Source organism: Saccopteryx bilineata, chromosome 4, assembly GCF_036850765.1.
Source record: "Saccopteryx bilineata isolate mSacBil1 chromosome 4, mSacBil1_pri_phased_curated, whole genome shotgun sequence".
Lineage (NCBI taxonomy): Eukaryota > Metazoa > Chordata > Mammalia > Chiroptera > Emballonuridae > Saccopteryx > Saccopteryx bilineata.
The window spans coordinates 7,126,003-7,144,497 of record NC_089493.1 but is presented as its reverse complement, the minus strand read 5'-3'; the positions used below and the strand labels follow the sequence as shown (position 1 = coordinate 7,144,497).

Sequence of the window (18,495 nt, the reverse complement as noted above, 5' to 3'; positions counted from 1 at the left end):
CGTTGAGACTTCTGGATTATGCTTCCACCTTAAACGTATTTGGGGTATATTTCACATGTGGTCCAAAGTACAGTAGGCACTTTTGGTCTTTAATGCTCACAGCAACCCCCTGAGACTGGTAAGAGGGGAAATTGAGGCTGATGATGGTGCACTTTTGATCCAAGTCACAGAGGCTGCAAGTGGCAGAGCTGGGACTCAGCCCCGACTCTGCCTGAAGAGTCAGTCTTTTCCCACTCAGCCTGGCCCCCTTCCAAAGGGCTCCAGAGGGGGCTGCTTCTGAATAGAGCCCGAAGAACAAGTGGGACTTTGTCATGCTGCCACCTGTGAAGTGGCAGCGATGATGAGGAAACCAAGCCAACTGAGGGGGCAGAGGGACTCGGACCAGGTGATGAGCAAGCCCTGGCTGCCCCCCTCTGGAGAGGGCTCACTGTTTCTGTGATGACTACTCACGTGCCCCAGGACGGTTTCCGTGGCAGCGTGAACCCCCCTGGCGCCCTGACCCATCTTTGCCTGTCTCATTCTTCTTCATAATTGGACCGGCTGCTGCTCGCTGCTTACCTGATTAGTGGGTTCACTAACCCAGCAGAAATGGGATCTAAGAGGATTAAAATGTGAAAAAAAAAAAGATAATATAAATTGAAAACAGCAGCTTCTCCAGCCGAGCTTTGGATTAGAAGTTGAGAATGTGAATCAGAAAATTAAAAAATGCGAAGGACAAGGTCTAAATGTGATCAGGACGAGTCCTTTTGTAGCCAAGCGCCCTTGCATGCTATTGTGTCTGTTTGCATCTGTTCTCCAGGGAAAAGGAGAAAGGGCTTTGCCTGGTACCCAGGGGCCTCCTGAGATCTAGGTACAGCCTCGCGTTCTGATCTCACTCCCCACAACCTCCCTTTCTGCTCCTTCTCTGTGTAGATGTCCTCATTTATTACCTGTGGGTCTCTGCCCCCACAGGTGGCTTCCCCCAGAATCCTCATCTCCCCCCTCATCACCGCCCACGGCCCGCTCCTCCTCTGGCTGAAGCGCAGCCTCCCTTCGAAGCCCCCCCCCAGCTCCCCACCGAACCCATCGCCCTCTCCCCGGAGCCTGTCACGCTTTGTCTATCTTGTCAATCACTTGGTACTTTTCTGCCTCCCAATGACATAATTTACGTCTTTTTCCCCCTCGGTGGACTGTGAACACAGCGCTATCAAAATGACCTTATACTTTGATTTACAGAAGTCTCTTTGGTCTAAACAAGGAGACAAATGAGCCAATGCGTCAAACGCGACGTGAAATGTCCGGGCTCTGCAGCCTCCAAGGATGAGACTGAGGTGCGTGCGTGTGTGTGCGCGGGGAGTAGCCTGCCCCTCTCCTCCCTGCTCCTGCCTGCCTCCTCCCCAGGGGGCCCCCTCTGGCTCTCCCAGACCCCAGGGGAGCATGCCACAGCCCTCCACACTCCAGGTGTGGCTCCTGCCAAACTCTGCCTGAGGTCACCTTCTCGACACCCCTCTTTCATGGAAAACCATTCTCCTTCTTCAAGGCCTTGCTCATCACACCCTCCCTGAAGTCTTCCCCGACATCTCCAAGGCTGATAATCCCCTCTTAACCTGCGCTCTTCGCCCAGGTGTGCACGTTAGTACTTGAAGACCATCTCAGAGCTTGTGCCACTTTGTTCTGTGTGTGTTTGTGTTGTTTGCATTTGACACACCTGTTGCCCGTACAGACGATGGCTCCTTCTAGGAGTGGTTGGCAAACTGCGGCTCGTGAGCCACATGCGGCTCTTTGGCCCCGTGAGTGCAGCTCTTTGGCAAGTTTAGGAGTACCCTAATTAAGTTAATAACTATGTACCTATCTATATAGTTTAAGTTTAAAAAATTTGGCTCTCAAAAGAAATTTCAATCGTTGTACTGTTGAAATCTGGCTCTGTTGACTAATGAGTGTGCCGACCACTGTCCAGGGCAAAGGACCTGGTCAGTCCTCGTCGTGCTGGTTGTTAACATCGGCTGAGCCGCCCCTGTGTGTTAGGTCCTGTGCTTACACGCGTGGTGTCATAGGCTCATCGCAGCAGAACACTAGGCTGGCCTCATGCACATGCACACGGGCGCTTGTCCTGGCCCAGAGAGACCCCCCACCTGTGCTTGGGAGTGCCACATTGTGCCGCCTGACTTTGACTTTGCAGCTTTCAGCCACCCGGAGCTGGGGACGTCCCACTGCCCACCGCATGTTCGCAGAAGAGCAGGCAGAATGAGCTGACTGAACTCTCCTCAACGTTCACAATTCACCGAGTTCCTTGCAGAGGGCTCTGCAAGCATATACCTCATGGATTCCCCGTAGCTTTTCAACAAGGGATGTGCTATATTTCTCTCACGTTCTAGATGAGAAAACCAAGGCTTAAAGGATGCTTAATAATTGGTCCAGTGTCACATGCTGTAAGGGACAAAGGCCAAGTCCAGACCTAGTTTTCCAGATTTCAGAGTTGAGTGCTTTAGCCTTCATTCACCCAGCTGGGCTGCAGTTCATGTTTGCCCAATTCAAGGAAAATTTTAATTAAATAATCAGATTTCATAAGGTAGTCAGAGCTGGACCTCAAACAAGGCTCGCAGAAATTCTGCTGATGACTTCCCAGGTCATCCCCGAGAGGGCAGGAGCCCCTGTCTCAACCGGAATGTCCCACCCTATTATTAAGAGGCCCTTCGCCCAACAGAGAGGTTCCTTCACATGTGCCCACCCTAGATGAGGTCTGGGACTGCCCTTTTACCTGGGCGGACTGAGCAAATTCAAAATGAAGACGCAGTTAAGGAGAGGCCAGCAGAGCTGTGAACCTTCCCGGGAGATTATACAGAGAATCAGCAAAACCTCTCGGTTCAGAAGCTGACTCATGGGAGAAGACTAATCCTCATTTTGCTCGACCTCATTTAAAGTCCTCCAAACTCAACTTTCTCCTCTGTACAACGGAGTTAAAAATTATCTCCTTACAAAGGGTTCGCTGGGAATCAGACAGTGCACATGGCAGTGCCTTCTCAACCATCAAATTCTCTCCAGCTGCTGTTCCCCACACTGTTCCAATCAAAATCAGAGCCTAACTAACGGTCCTTCGGAAGCCACCGCCTCTCCATGAGCGTCTTCGCAGGATAGTCGCTTTACCCGGAAAGACCAACACACTCAGCAAGAGACACTAAGCAACGAAGAGCAGTGGGGAGAATGCCGGAGGAGGGCTGGACTCAGGACAGGCACCGCCCCTCGGGCTAGGCAGGGCCCGGCGCTGGCTTGCATCAGGAAGGTATTGGGAAGCTGATCGCAGGGGGTGTCGTGTCACAACTTGGATGTTAGGGGACATCTTTGGGGACCAAGAGGAGACAGGACTACAGTGTGTCAAGAGCGGAGGCAGAAGGCTGCTAAGATGCCAATGTAGCTTCCAAGTGAGCTCAGATGGCTCCGGGGGTGGGGTTTCACAAGGCATGGGCAGAAAGTGGGAGCTCAGATGGCTCCGGGGGTGGGGTTTCACAAGGCATGGGCAGAAAGTGGGAGCTCAGATGGCTCCGGGGGTGGGGTTTCACAAGGCATGGGCAGAAAGTGGGAGCTCAGATGGCTCCGGGGGTGGGGTTTCACAAGGCATGGGCAGAAAGTGGGAGCTCAGATGGCTCCGGGGGTGGGGTTTCACAAGGCATGGGCAGAAAGTGGGAGCTAAGATGGCTCCGGGGGTGGGGTTTCACAAGGCATGGGCAGAAAGTGGGAGCTCAGATGGCTCCGGGGGTGGGGTTTCACAAGGCATGGGCAGAAAGTGGGGAGATCCTAGATGTAGGTGGGAAGCAACACCAACGGGATTTCTTTTTAATGCATACCCAGAAGAAACCTTAATTAATTATCTCCGGGAAGCCGATGAAAGGGTCACTGCCTCCAATAATGGTGGGAAGTGAGACCCAGGCCTCTTGCCCCCAGAGGCCTCATGTGAGGGCACCAGTCACTTCATTATGTAGTTATATCTCCGAGTCTTGTCGCGGGAAGGGCTTTGGAGATCCCACGTGCAGTACCCTCCGACGGGCAGGACCGCGCTCTGGGGTAAGCCTTCCTGCGTGGCAGCGTGGAGACCAGCCGGATCTGAACGAGAGGCCGGGTCTTCTCATCGCTGGTCCGACCACGTTCTTCAAGGTCAGCCAAGGAGAATGGACACTAACACCCTCTCATCCGCAGCGTGCTAGACTCCGCACTGACCAAGTGACAGAGGCTGGTCGCCCACTCTGCACTCCGAGTGTCTACGATGAGCCTGCCCACTTCCACCTGCGGGGACACCCTGGTCAGACCACAGGACCAGCCTGGCTCCTGTCCTCACTGAGCTCCCAGTGTATTTGTTGCCTGACGAGTGGGGTCATGCAGGCGACTCTCATGGCCCTCCACGTAACAGACGGAGAAGGACCACGGGTGCAGAGGGATCTGGAAGCCTTCCCATTCTCTACCGTGTGCAGCGGCCACGTCCCGGCCCCGAGCCGGCACTGCCGTGAGCGTCAGAGAGGACGCTGTCCGATGAGCAGAGTCAGATCTCCAGGACCCCGCCGGTGGGAGTGGAACAGCAAGGATTTTGAAAAATTCTCTCCCGCCTCCAGCTTGGTGGGCTGAGACAGCTATGTCAGGCGTCAGTGCCTCTGATTCCGAATCGGGAGGAGCCACCAGGACCCCAGCCCTGCCCTTGAGACCGTTTCGGGTGCCCAGGTACAAAAGGGGTCACGGCTGGAGTGGAGGGGAGAGGAGAGGGCGGGGAAGAGGGCAGGGCGGACACGGGAACACAAGAAAAAGAGAAAGCCGTCAGCCAGCGGGGGAATGTTTTCAAAGTGCCAAAGGAAGAAAGGTAATTTGAGAACCGCAGGCTCCATCTGCTCAGACTCCGAGGATAAAGGCGGAGGGGATTAGGTGACCTGAGGGGTTTGCGCCTCACGGAATAGAAACGCCATTGATTAGCCCCGTGCACGGTAATTACGTTTAATACTGACCCCGATTCCTTTTGTCCACGGGACATAATGAAAGCTGCTCTGTTTGAGTCTTAGGGCCTTTGAGGGACAGTAGCAACTCCTACTTCTATTCGAGGCTGGAAGTCTACGTAGGACAATGGAGGGCCTAGGGCACCAGCGTTCAAGTCTTTGCAAGATGTGGCCCTGAAGTCACACAAACCGGAGTGGAAAGAAGGTGTGGGCGGAGTCCTGGACTCAAACCCAGACCCTGACTCCATCGTTCACTATCAGAGTGACCTTGGGTGAGACGGGCCACTTCCCTGAACCTGTTTTCTCTCTGGCGTTCGATGTTCACAAGCTTGGGAGGAGACGGTGCCATGTGCAGACAGTTTAAAAATAACTTCCCGCGCTTAGAACGGGAGCGCCTCACGGCTCCCAAAATTCCTTCCTGAGACCACCGGGTGTTTGAAACTCAAGGTTTCTCAACCTTTTAGGAAGAGAGCACGGTGTGGATATCCGGGGTTATGCGGCATCCTCCACCCGGTATCCGGAGGACCTTCTTCTCCCACTCACCGTGCCATCCTCCCCTCGTCTTCCGAGCACTCACCACCAATCGACAGGCCACCGCTTGTTCGCTGATGCATCTGTCGGGAAGGTGTGGCCGGGTGGGCAGCCACTTGGGGTTTTCTTGCCATCGCTTTATCCCAGTGCCTTGAACAGTCATTGGCACCCTGTAGATGTTCCGTAGATATGTACCCAAAGATCAGTAAGACACCACAGGCTCGGTACAGTTTGTTAATCCTGGTAACAATAATAGATCACGTTTACTGAGCACTGACTACATGCCAGATGCTACCCTAAGCACTTTCTGAGAATGAAATTTATTTCATTCCCACAACAAACCCTATAAGTTGCTTCCAAGTGGGGAGGCTTGCCTTCGGCTACAGTCTGCTCAGCACGAGCGGCGGGCCCTCAGCCCTGGCTGCCTGACCGGGGGTCCCTGCATGAGGATATGAAGACTCACTGCTCCCTCAAACAATGGTAGAACATGGCAACTGACCCCCACAAGCCCCAAATAAGGAAGCAGAGCCATACCTCGAGAAGTGGGGAGGGAAGAGAGGGGGCTTCATGAAGCAGGGACGGCTCTGTCCAGCAGCTGGAAGCACATGGGTTTTGTTCCTCTTTCATTAAAATTGTCCTCACCCCTGTCATCAGGGGTCCGGGCATGGCCTGGACCCTCTCTCCCTCTCCCTCTCAGATCTGAATTCTGTAGCCAGGGGTTTAATGAGCAAATGGTTCACTCTCAGGTTTCTTTTAGTTAGCCTATACGAACTACCATGGATACAATGCACGCTTCTCTGCTGGGCACTGTGTCAATCTCTTTATGTTTACCCTTAATGCAGCCTGCAAAGTTGGCACTATTATCACCACCCACAGGGGGAGGGGACCGAAAGGGGGAGACTGCATTTGTTACCCACCTCGGAGTCCACAGAGTAACTAGTGTGTGTCCTGGCCCGCTCGTTCTTTCTCCGGGGTCCCTTCAGAGATTCCAGCTGAGGCTGACCTCAACCCGGAGGGGCTTCCAAAGTTGTTGTCTTGGGTCCTGGAGAGTAAACCCTCACTCCCCACCATCTCCCCTGAGATCCTTCCATGTTCCAAAACTAGGGTTTGCTGCAGGATGTTACAAGAGGATTGTAGAAGTAAGAGGAAATATTCTGACACCCGATTTTACCACTGCTAGCTCTTGGATCTTTTTTTCTCCTTTGAATTCCGGCTTTTGAACATAGATAACATCACGCTATAGGTAAATGTGGGTCTCACTTTGTCCATCAAATATAGAGTGCAGAGATGTACCCCATAAACCAACCATTTTTGTCTATATTTTACTTTTATTCATCCATATTCATTGTGTAATCCAACATTAGAGGCATTTAAGTTGGTAAAAATGAGACTTTCTCTTAATTTTAGTTAATTTACTAAGGGCAGATTTTTCAGCCATATAATTGTTAGAGGTCAAAGGACTGCATTTTTAAGGTTCTTGATACATACTTGAAAGCTATTTACTAAGACCTCACTCTGTGTCAGCCACCACCAGGCTGAGGTTTATGATCTCATTTAATGCACACAACAGCCTTTGAGGATGGCGATGTCACTCACCTTGCCCATTTCACATGTAAAGTTACTTAGGCTCAGAGCGGACAGGCTAACTGCTTTCTGGAAACAGATCGCTGTACACTGCCTTCCGCTGTGGCTGAAAATACTTACCTTCCGTAGACACCTTCACTGGTTCCCTTGGATGCCGGTGGAAATCCATACAAGAAAGGGGGCAAGTCATCCCCGGGAAACCTGCCTGAGGTTGGCAGACGTCATGCCCGTCACCATCCCGGTTGTGATAAGGCGACAGTTTCTGAAAATGCTGCCGTGGGTGGGGGGCGGGGGACTGAGTCGAGTCCACACAAGAGCTGTCTGGATTATTTCTCACAACTGTTTATAAATCAAAAATTCTCTCCAAAAAAAATTTTTTTAATTAAAAATGACTAAAGCAGAAGGATGAGGCAATATGAACTATCTCCAAACTCTGCGAAATTGATTGGGGTCATTTGTCACAAGTCTGTGAACATGCAAGGTCCCAAGAAATCTTCTCTATTAAATCCGCATTTGGAAGGGCTCTGAGGTGGGACCAGGGTTCTAGAATGCTCACGTGTCTTTGCTCCTCACACCAGCTGTGGGCACAGCGTGACTGATACATTGGGGTCGCGGGTTCCCCCTTTTTCTCCACCCTGCTCTTCCCAAGCACTCCCCACCATAAATATAGAGAGTTTTCACTTTTTTTGAAAAAAGAAAATGACGATTGTGCTGCCATGTTTTCTAATTCTGCTGTAACTGCTACCAGCCGTGGGCTAAAAAGACCACACTCCAGGACGCATGCCCAGGCCTCCCGGTGTTTTGCGTGGCCCAAGAGCCCACGTGGAGGAACGAGCGGGGAGAACACAAGAGCCGAGCCCGACCTCAGGGGCCGGGTTTCCGGGCCACACCGTTTCTGTTCCAGACTTCCGACACTGCAGGTGAGCAGGCTCCTGGCTCTGGGGCCGAAGTGTGGCGGAGAGCCCGGCGGGACCCCACATTGCGCTGCCTCCGCCTCCGCTGGGGGCAGTGTCTGGACCTGCGCGGTGGGGGCTTCCACGAGTGCTGTCCCTAAACTTGGTCAGTCTTCCCGGGTTGCGCTGGAAATGCGATAAACACACGGGGCTCACAAAGGGAGAATCACAGAGAGAGGAAAGGGGCCTTACTGTTCAAGAAACTCCAAATGAGCACAGTCACCCGCCTTGAAGCCCCCCAGTCACCGTCACGGTAAAACACCAGGAGCCCACGCGGGGCCAGCGCTGCAGAGCCCGCCTGCCTCCCATTCGCGCTCACGCCGTGTTCACATCCATGTCCAGAACGAAATCTCAGAATAACCCGTTAGAGCAAGCGGTGTTAGCATCCCGGATGGCCCAGGGCCACACGGCACCAAAGGACAGACACATCTGGACCTGGGTCCACCGCATCTTAGATTGCAGACGCCCTCCAGGACATCATCAGCCGCTTGAGCAGGAACTGCACATGAAGTCCTCCGGGGGAAACGCCTGTCTTAGGGAAAGGACAGGGAGGAGAGGCCGGTGGCCCCTTGCTAGCAGAGTGCACCCCTCCGCCCAGGTAGGCAGTGTGGTCCAGGATTTCCCACATTATCTCATTTAACCCCCTGGGGAGAGCTCAGTCACACAGAGAATATGACCCTCGGTTTAAAGGACAGAACTGGGGCTCGTGAAGGCCAAGGTCTCGAGGAAACTTAAAACCCAGGTGAACAGTGTGGGTACCCAGGGTCTCCAATTCCGTTCCTCAGCGGGCCCTCGGAGGATTCCTCTCTGTACTTCCAGACCCCACTGGTGGCATCTGCTCCCGCGTGTCCTAAGTGGAGAGGGCAGCGCCGACCACGGGGCGAGAGAGGTGCCACGTGTAAACCTGAGAGGGTGCCTGACACAGCCTAGGCGCCCAGTGCCTGGCGCAGCTTGCTGTCACTGTCATTCCGGTGCAGGCACGCCGCTGCGAAAGAAAGACGGCCCCGTGAACAGGGTCAGCTGGCATCAGGGTGTCAAAGGCAAGGCCCTTATGAAAAGAAGTGGAAAGATTTCAGGTGTCACCCTCCCTGGACACCCTCCCTTGTCACCCACCCCCATCCCAGGCTGGGTGGGGGAACGTTCATCCCCTGGGCCGCCACGACCTGCTGGCCCCCTTTCTATCGCAGCCTGAGAAGCGTGCGATCCTGAGTTCAGCTCCAGCCCCTGCTTCCCCGGAGAATTTTTCACCGCCCTCCAGCCGCACAGAGCCGCATGTTGAAGGCCTTGCCACTCACTGGCTGCTTCCTGCCCCTCCCCTTATGTTGAGATCCGATGTCCACTGGCGTTTCTCTTGCGCTGGAAAAGGGTGGCCCGAATGCGCAGTGTGCGAGTGGGAGCAGGACCGCCCTCCAGGGCCGCACGAGATCCGAGCTGTGCAGGTAACGGGTTTCTCCTCTTTTGTGTCTTCAGTTAACTCCCAATTAACATCACAGACCGGGCCGGCCAGGCAGACTGCAGACAGACCCCTGCTTCCATTTTACCTGCAGATGTCCTTGATTCCTGGCCCCTTCCAGCCCTGAAAAGACAGGGTGTCTCCTGCACCCATCCTGCCCACCTTGGACCTAGAGGAGGGCAGACTGCACCCTCCTGCCGCTTTCTCCACTCCATTCTCCTCCTTTCCAAAGCCCGGTCATCTTTTTTCATGCACTCCACCTCCATCCAGCCTTGGTTTTCTCTCTCTTTGCTCATTTTCCTCATTCATTTCCTCTCTCCCCCAACCCTCTTCTTTGCCCACTGTCTCTGTGTGGCCTCCCTCTTTTTCCTCGTCTCTGGTCTTGATGTCCCTCCTCCAGGAGCGGTTGTCAGGCCTGCCTCTCCTGTGGCTTACCTTCTGCACCCCCACCCTGCCCCCTCACCCCTGCAGCTCCTTGCATGCACAGCGCCAGCCTCTGTACAATGCTGGCTTTGTCCTACGGGTCCCCAGCCGAAAGGAGACGGGTCCCCGTATGCTCCCCTAACCGAGCCCTGCCCTCTGGCTCTGACCCCGCACTGTCCTCGTGTTTCCGCATCCAGTCCCAGCACGGCAACCTCACCAGCTCTGGCCAAAGGTCACACCCCGAGGAGAAGAACCAAGAAGCAAAGTGAGGTGAACTTGGTCGCTGCTTTGTCTTTATTACTTTAAGGGACATAGAAACCCTGCTGCAATACCAGTGCCTGCAGAAATGTCCCAACAACTCTCCCGAAGATCGTGTGGAGCATGCCTAAGATGGACCAGTCGACGATGTCTGAGTCAGGGCCGCATTTCCTAATGAATCGCACTCTTGTGCTTGAGCAGTCAGGAGCCTCAGCCCCATCGTATACGCTTAGTCATAACTGTAGCATCGATTGGAATAAAGTAACATCAATACAGTACTGCCCTGGGCCAGAGAGTGTCGTAGAGAAAGCTGGAAAAGGCCATGGCAGGGAAGTCTGGGCTAGGGCAGGACAGAGGTTTCGGGTGCTGCTCTCCTTGCTCTGTTCAGATGACAGCTAAAGAAATAAAGGGACCCAAGGACACCACACCCTTATAGGGACATCGGCCAACTACACAATGCCCAGGGAGACATGGCTAGGGGCAAGGTATTCTCTATTCTTCTTATGAGGCTCATTGAACTGGTCAGCCAGCTCACAGGAGCCACAGAATGATTTATCTTAACACCTGAGAAAGCGCCACTGTGGGGCGGGGGGGGGGGGCAGGCTTGTTCTGTTGAGCCAGTGATGACAGCTCACTCACCGAACCGTTACTGAGCATATGGAGTGTGGAGCTTGGCCCCGGGGGTTCAGTGGGAGACAGAATACGAACAGTTGTTGTCCTCCCACAGCTTAAAGTCTCCAGGGAATAATCCCACGGAGCAAATGCCGACTCTAAGCAGCACGGGGAGCCGTGGGACCCCCTGACGGGCAGTGGAGAGCGGAGGGGCACAGGCTCCACTGAAGCCGAAGAGGGATGTCCTGACCCGCGGATGTGTCCGAAGAGGCAGGGGGAAGCCGCGTGTGGAATACTGCGTGTCCCGTAGGGGAGCTGCGTGTGCAGTAGCGGCACTCCCGTGGCAAACCGTCCTAGAGGGCCCTGAACCCTGGGAGGTGGGGTTGGACTCAATGTACTGGAAGGCCATCCCAATTCTGCTCATTTGTGATCATCGAGGGGTGATACTGCTGACGGTCACTGTGCGTGCTCTCATAAAAAATCTGCTTCCAAGGAGCTGCTCACCCGGGCAGCACGGAGCCGTGGGCAAGGCTGACTCCAGCGCAGGCAGATCCCTGTGCGCCCCAGCTGGCCGCCTCTAGCACTGTGGGCCTGGACAGACCCCTCAGCTTCCTGAATCGGAGCCCAGGAAGACCATGATTATACCAACTTTGTAGCTTTTGTGTGTGTGTGTGTGTGATAATCAAATAAGATGCAGGTATTTGGAAAATCTCTTGCATGGTCTATGGCACATAACAAGCATTTGGGAGTGAGCCACTGTTATGATTTATCATTAGTATTGCAATTACCTCTGTCATAGACTCATAACATCACAAGAATACAGGGACAGAAACGGTTCAGTTGACATTACCATAGAATGGGGGAATCATGGCATGGTAAGAAAAAATCTATCTACACTATCAAAAACTACATTTAAAAAAATCTAGGAATAAAACAAACATAAAATATCCAAGAATTACATGTAGAAAACTAGAGCATTTACCAGATTGGTTTGAAAAGAAATACTGTACATGAACAGAGACACTCACAAGGTCCTGCGTGAGAAAACGGGACGGTGGACTCTCCAAATTTAATCAGCAGAAATACTGTACATGAACAGAGACACTCGCAAGGTCCTGCGTGAGAAAACGGGACGGTGGACTCTCCAAATTTAATCAGCAGAAATACTCTACATGAACAGAGACACTCACGAGGTCCTGCGTGAGAAAACGGGACGGTGGACTCTCCAGATTTAATCAGCAGAAATACTGAACATGAACAGAGACACTCACAAGGTCCTGCGTGAGAAAACGGGATGGTGGACTCTCCAGATTTAATCAGCAGAAATACTGAACATGAACAGAGACACTCGCAAGGTCCTGCGTGAGGAAACGGGACGGTGGACTCTCCAGATTTAATCAGCAGAAATACTGAACATGAACAGAGACACTCACAAGGTCCTGCGTGAGGAAATGGGATGGTGGACTCTCCAAATTTAATCAACAGAAATACTGAACATGAACAGAGACACGCACAAGGTCCTGCGTGAGGAAACAGGACGGTGGACTCTCCAAATTTAATCAGCAGAAATACTGTATATGAACAGAGACACTCACAAGGTCCTGCGTGAGGAAACGGGACGGTGGACTCTCCAGATTTAATCAGCAGAAATAATGCAATCCCCATGGAAATCCCACTGAGATCTTTCACAGAACTTGTCAAGATAGCGCTAGAATTTATCAGGAAAGAAAATGTATGGGAATAATCAAAGAAAAAAATTAACAAAGAATAATGGGTGGGGGGTAACTCGCTCTGCAAATGGCCCAAAACGTGGCTACGGAGCTATACTCAGGGGTGTTACCATTAGCCCTGGAAGACAAGAAGGAGGTGCCTCAGGAAGAGAGAGTGCAGCCTCAGTGCCCAGAGTGTGTGTAAGGATAAAAAGCATACGGGCACACGGGAGGGGACACTTCGAGGCCATGGGGAGGAGGCCTTCAGCGAAGGGTGAGGTGAGTGTGAGAGCCCAGCCCTGTGCGCAGGCCCGACCCTGCCTGTCGAAGGTGGGGGGGGGGGGGGCTGGGCAAGTGCAGGGAACACCTGTCGTTTCTCTATGGAGCACCTCCAGGGGAGAGAAATCAGTTACTTTCTCAATAGCTGGCTTCGCCACATTTATTATCATAGCACAGGGCAGATGCTCTTCACATGCACATGACCTTACCTCCCCTTGTAGGAGCCCTTACAGTACACACACACACACACATGACCTTACCTCCCCTTGTAGGAGCCCTTACAGTACATACACACACACACATGACCATATCTCCCCTTGTAGGAGCCCTTACAGTACATACACACACACACATGACCTTACCTCCCCTTGTAGGAGCCCTTACAGTACATACACACACACATGACCATACCTCCCCTTGTAGGAGCCCTTACAGTACATACACACACACACATGACCTTACCTCCCGTTGTAGGAGCCCTTACAGTACATACACACATGCAGAATTAATAAGAGACAAGCAAGTGGTGGAAAATGTGGAAAAATCTAATAGGCAACCCAAGAAGATAAACACAAATAGTTCATAAGTCTATAAAAAGATGTGCAGCCTTACTATTAATCAGGGGAATGAAACTTTTTTAACTTAAGATACAATTGCTCTGATTGGCAAACCATTTTTAAAAATGCAATTGGTGGAAGTGTTGAAAAGCAGGCATTTTCAACCAGAATTGGTCGAAGTGGAATTACTGGTGCCGTTTTGGGAGAGCCATTTGGCTTCTCCCTAACAATTAAGAAGATGCATACTGTTGACCTCGCAAGTATATGTTTAGACTCTGTAACACTCATACATCTGAACAAGTACATATAACAATGACATGCAACTTGTCAGAGAATTACAATACATAAAGTATATATTGGATGACTGTTTCAGCAATGTTTATTAAGTAGCAAAAATTAGAAAGTTGGAGGGTAGTTCATTTAACCTAAAGCATGAAATATTTTCTTGCTGCCATTATTAACAAGTATGCTTTATGGCCACTGCCAAAGAAAGAATCTATCTTCTATTATTAAGGAAAAAAAAAAGAAAAAGTAATATAAGAAATATATATAAGTGAGAGAGTTTAACATTCGTATACATTGATAATATAAACCTCAATATATATATACTGATAAAACCACTAATTATACATCTGTTGTATGAAAATGTAGATATATATCCATGCAATTAAAACCCATATAAGTTTATTTATATGTTCATTTTAAATTTATACCAACTTGGATATGAAACTGCTTCCCATTTTATGTCTTCAGAAGGTTGTAGAATGTGGAGTGGGCAGGGGTATAGTGAAGAGTTGAAAAAATAATGTATAATTTTTCTTCTATGTTTCTTTATTCTTCTATTGTTGCAATCATTATTACTCTTTGACTTTAAGAAAGTTCAAAAGAGTGAAGAAACAGCCAGATGATTGTTTTCCTCACACGTGTCCATTCATGGCACACATATCTCGATGCTCTGTCACCACCCAGGGCCCCCTGAGGACCTCCCAACATGAATGTCACGTCCTCACGAGCAGCCTTTCTGTCTCGACGCCCCCACACCTGCAGGGATGTTGTCCCTTTCCGCAAAGGCGGGGTCCCGCCTGCGGGTGCCCCATGCATGTGCCCTCCCTACCCCCACCACTGGCCGGAATCAGGGCAGCACGTGGAACCAAAGCTCTTCTGGGAGGTGGTGCTGGAAACATGACAAGGAAGGTGACATTAGCCATGACTTAGGACAGCTACCCCATGGCAACTTAAACCAGGCAAACACATGGTGTCTCAGATATGCCCGAAATCCAACCTCTGCTTAAGAAATGCCCACCAGAAGCGGGTGGGTTTGCTTCTGGAACTGTGCTTGGGACTCCTAACCTACGTCTTGTCATGCGTCTGGGCAGGTGCAGACTGCCCTGTTTGCAGAGCCCCGCAGGCCCCTGCTCATCGGGGCCATTAGCACAGCGGGCAGTCAGCTTCAGGAGCGACTCGAGCAGCACCTCAGCATTAGCACTACGACGTGTCATTCCACAGACAGAGGCTCTCCCTGCGCAGTGTGGCTGCCTGGGTGGTCTTGCCCAGAGACAGCTCATCCTGATGTCAATTCCAGTGCTGCTACTCCTTCCCCCGCACTTGCCAGACAAGACTTAGGCTGCTCACCCCATCCTCCCATCCTGGCGTCCCTGCTCTCACCTCCATACTCATCTCCATCCTCGCCTCTGTCCTCACCTCCATCCTGGCTTCCACCCTCACCTCCATCCTCGCCTCCACCCTCACCTCCACCCTCACCTCCACCCTCACCTCCATCCTCGCCTCCACCCTCACCTCCACCCTCACCTCCACCCTCACCTCCATCCTCGCCTCCACCCTCACCTCCATCCTCGCCTCCACCCTCACCTCCATCCTCGCCTCCACCCTCACCTCCATCCTCGCCTCCACCCTCATCTCCATCCTCGCCTCCACCCTCATCTCCATCCTCACCTCCATCCTCGCCTCCACCCTCACCTCCATCCTCGCCTCCATCCTCACCTCCACCCTCGCCTCCACCCTCACCTCCATCCTCGCCTCCACCCTCATCTCCATCCTCGCCTCCACCCTCGCCTCCACCCTCGCCTCCACCCTCACCTCCACCCTCATCTCCATCCTCGCCTCCACCCTCGCCTCCACCCTCACCTCCACCCTCATCTCCATCCTCGCCTCCATCCTCACCTCCACCCTCACCTCCATCCTCGCCTCCACCCTCATCTCCATCCTCGCCTCCATCCTCGCCTCCACCCTCATCTCCATCCTCGCCTCCATCCTCGCCTCCACCCTCATCTCCATCCTCACCTCCATCCTCGCCTCCACCCTCACCTCCCTCCTCGCCTCCATCCTCACCTCCACCCTCGCCTCCACCCTCATCTCCATCCTCGCCTCCACCCTCATCTCCATCCTCGCCTCCATCCTCGCCTCCACCCTCATCTCCATCCTCGCCTCCATCCTCGCCTCCACCCTCATCTCCATCACTCACCTCCATCCTCGCCTCCACCCTCACCTCCATCCTCGCCTCCATCCTCACCTCCACCCTCGCCTCCACCCTCACCTCCATCCTCGCCTCCACCCTCATCTCCATCCTCGCCTCCACCCTCATCTCCATCCTCGCCTCCATCCTCGCCTCCACCCTCATCTCCATCCTCGCCTCCATCCTCGCCTCCACCCTCATCTCCATCCTCGCCTCCATCCTCGCCTCCACCCTCATCTCCATCCTCGCCTCCACCCTCGCCTCCATCCTCGCCTTCATCCTCGCCTCCATCCTCGCCTCCACCCTCGCCTTCATCTTCACCTCCACCCTCATCTCCACCCTCTTCCATCCTTGCCTCCATCCTCGCCTCCACCCTCACCTCCACCCTCGCCTCCATCCTCGCCTCCACCCTCGCCTCCACCCTCACCTCCACCCTCGCCTCCACCCTCGCCTCCATCCTCGCCTTCATCCTCGCCTCCACCCTCGCCTCCACCCTCGCCTTCATCATCACCTCCACCCTCATCTCCACCCTTGCTTCCATCCTTGCCTCCATCCTCGCCTCCACCCTCACCTCCACCCTCGCCTCCATCCTCGCCTCCATCCTCGCCTCCATCCTCGCCTCCACCCTCATCTCCACCCTTGCCTCCATCCTTGCCTCCACCCTTGCCTTCATCCTCATCTCCACCCTCGCCTCCATCTTCATCACCACCCTTGCCTTCATCCTTGCCTCCACCCTCGCCTCCATCCTCGCCTCCACCCTCGCCTCCACCCTCGCCTCCATCCTCACCTCCACCCTCGCCTTCACCCTCGCCTCCATCCTCGCCTCCACCCTCGCCTCCACCCTCGCCTCCATCCTCGCCTTCATCCTCGCCTCCATCCTCGCCTCCATCCTCGCCTCCACCCTCGCCTTCATCTTCACCTCCACCCTCATCTCCACCCTCGCTTCCATCCTCGCCTCCATCCTCGCCTCCACCCTCACCTCCACCCTCGCCTCCATCCTCGCCTCCACCCTCGCCTCCACCCTCACCTCCACCCTCGCCTCCACCCTCACCTCCACCCTCGCCTCCACCCTCACCTCCACCCTCGCCTCCACCCTCGCCTCCACCCTCACCTCCACCCTCGCCTCCACCCTCGCCTCCACCCTCGCCTCCACCCTCACCTCCACCCTCACCTCCACCCTCGCCTCCACCCTCACCTCCACCCTCGCCTCCATCCTCGCCTCCACCCTCGCCTCCATCCTCGCCTTCATCCTCGCCTCCACCCTCGCCTCCACCCTCGCCTTCATCTTCACCTCCACCCTCATCTCCACCCTTGCTTCCATCCTTGCCTCCATCCTCGCCTCCACCCTCACCTCCACCCTCGCCTCCATCCTTGCCTTCATCCTCGCCTCCATCCTCGCCTCCACCCTCGCCTCCATCCTTGCCTTCATCCTCGCCTCCATCCTCGCCTCCACCCTTGCTGGCTGCTCCTGCCGTCAAGGCAGCTCGAGTTCCAGGTCGGCCGAGCTGCGTGCAGACCCTGACTGCTGGGCCCCTCACCCGTCTCTTCCTGAGTGTTGTGCTTTCTTCTTGTCTGCAGGGCTCCTGCCCCAGCATTCCCGGTGAGCCCCGTCCTGCCTGTTCCTAAGCAGCGTAACCTTCATCTCTCCGGGAAGCCTTCCGCCTCCTGGAGATGGGGAGGAAGCCCTCCTCTGTGTCATGTCCTCGCAGCTTCTGGCTGCAATGTCATTCTCAACCACAGACCACGATCTCCATGAGGATGAAGCCCCATCTGCTTCTCCTTTCCTACAGCATGGAGATCTTGTCAGGCTGTAAGGCCAGGAACCGCCATTGTGACCATGCACATGCAGGTTCCCATTGGATTTGGGCAGACGATAAAGAAATGGTGGAGTCAGAGGATGGTGGGCCATCCTATTTATTGGTGTCTCACCAAGACAGGCAAACCACAAAAGAAGACAAGGGAAAAGCAGAAAACCAGCTTTTCCCATGAAGGGCAAGGGATCAGGGAAGCCCCTGCAATTGTGATAGCAGGAACTGTGTGTGCAAGCTCCTGGTCTGTCCCACTTTATAGTGTAGAAAACCAAAATCCCTTAATCCAATATACAAACAAGGAAGTCTCTGATACAAAGTCACTTATCCAAGGCATAATTGGATTCCTCATGAGAGTGCACCACCCAGATCATACAATCAGTCAAGGGTGTGGGGAAAACTTAGTCCTAAAACCAAACCTTAGGCTACAATGACCTGGCCTGCTTATAGCCTGTCCCCCACACCCAATATAAGTCACAAGCGAGCAAACATATATATCATATTTACAAACTTATTTGACCAACATTCCACCCCTTTTGCTCGCTTTACAATCTAAACCACAGGCATCTTCCATGATGGTCACTGTGCAAGGAGTAGGATACATTGCATAAACAGAAATAGTACCAACTACAGCAATAGGATTAACAGATCAAAAACTATGGGCGAAATGAGAGAGCTGTCAGTGGCACCAAGAGAGGCAAATCCTTTCCCTCTGGCAGAATACAGGCCAGAGTTTTGTCTGCAGACAGCACCGTAGCTGGCACCAGAGGCCGCCCTGAGCGGGCATACCAAACCTTATTGGCCAATACACCAGCATCTGCTGGTTCTATGTGTAGTAAAATAGGAGAACTCATTATTGGCCATAAAGAAATTACAAAGGTGCCCTTAAAAATGCTGTCCCCT

The 18,495-nt window shown here is 53.3% G+C and overlaps 1 protein-coding gene across 1 annotated transcript; it reads right to left on the bottom strand.

Moving 5' to 3' along the window:
• Window positions 1-16,113: 16,113 nt before the first annotated feature.
• On the bottom strand, window positions 16,114-17,379 carry LOC136335379 (PE-PGRS family protein PE_PGRS16-like). The gene is made up of 2 exons (XM_066276657.1): window positions 16,956-17,379; window positions 16,114-16,811 (listed from the first exon to the last, which is right to left on the bottom strand). The coding sequence occupies exons 1-2, from the start codon at window positions 17,377-17,379 to the stop codon at window positions 16,114-16,116; spliced, it is 1,122 nt and encodes a 373-aa protein (XP_066132754.1).
• Between the last annotated feature and the right edge of the window lie 1,116 nt (window positions 17,380-18,495).

Excerpts from the sequence above, each read along its gene's own strand:
- LOC136335379 (XM_066276657.1), bottom strand. The coding sequence starts at position 17,379 with ATGCTGGGGCAGGAGCCCTGCAGACAAGAAGAAAGCACAACACTCAGG. Across the intron at positions 16,812-16,955 it reads GGGTGGAGGCGAGGGTGGAG|GTGAGGGTGGAGGCGAGGGT; the intron begins GTGAGGGTGGAG and ends GCGAGGGTGGAG.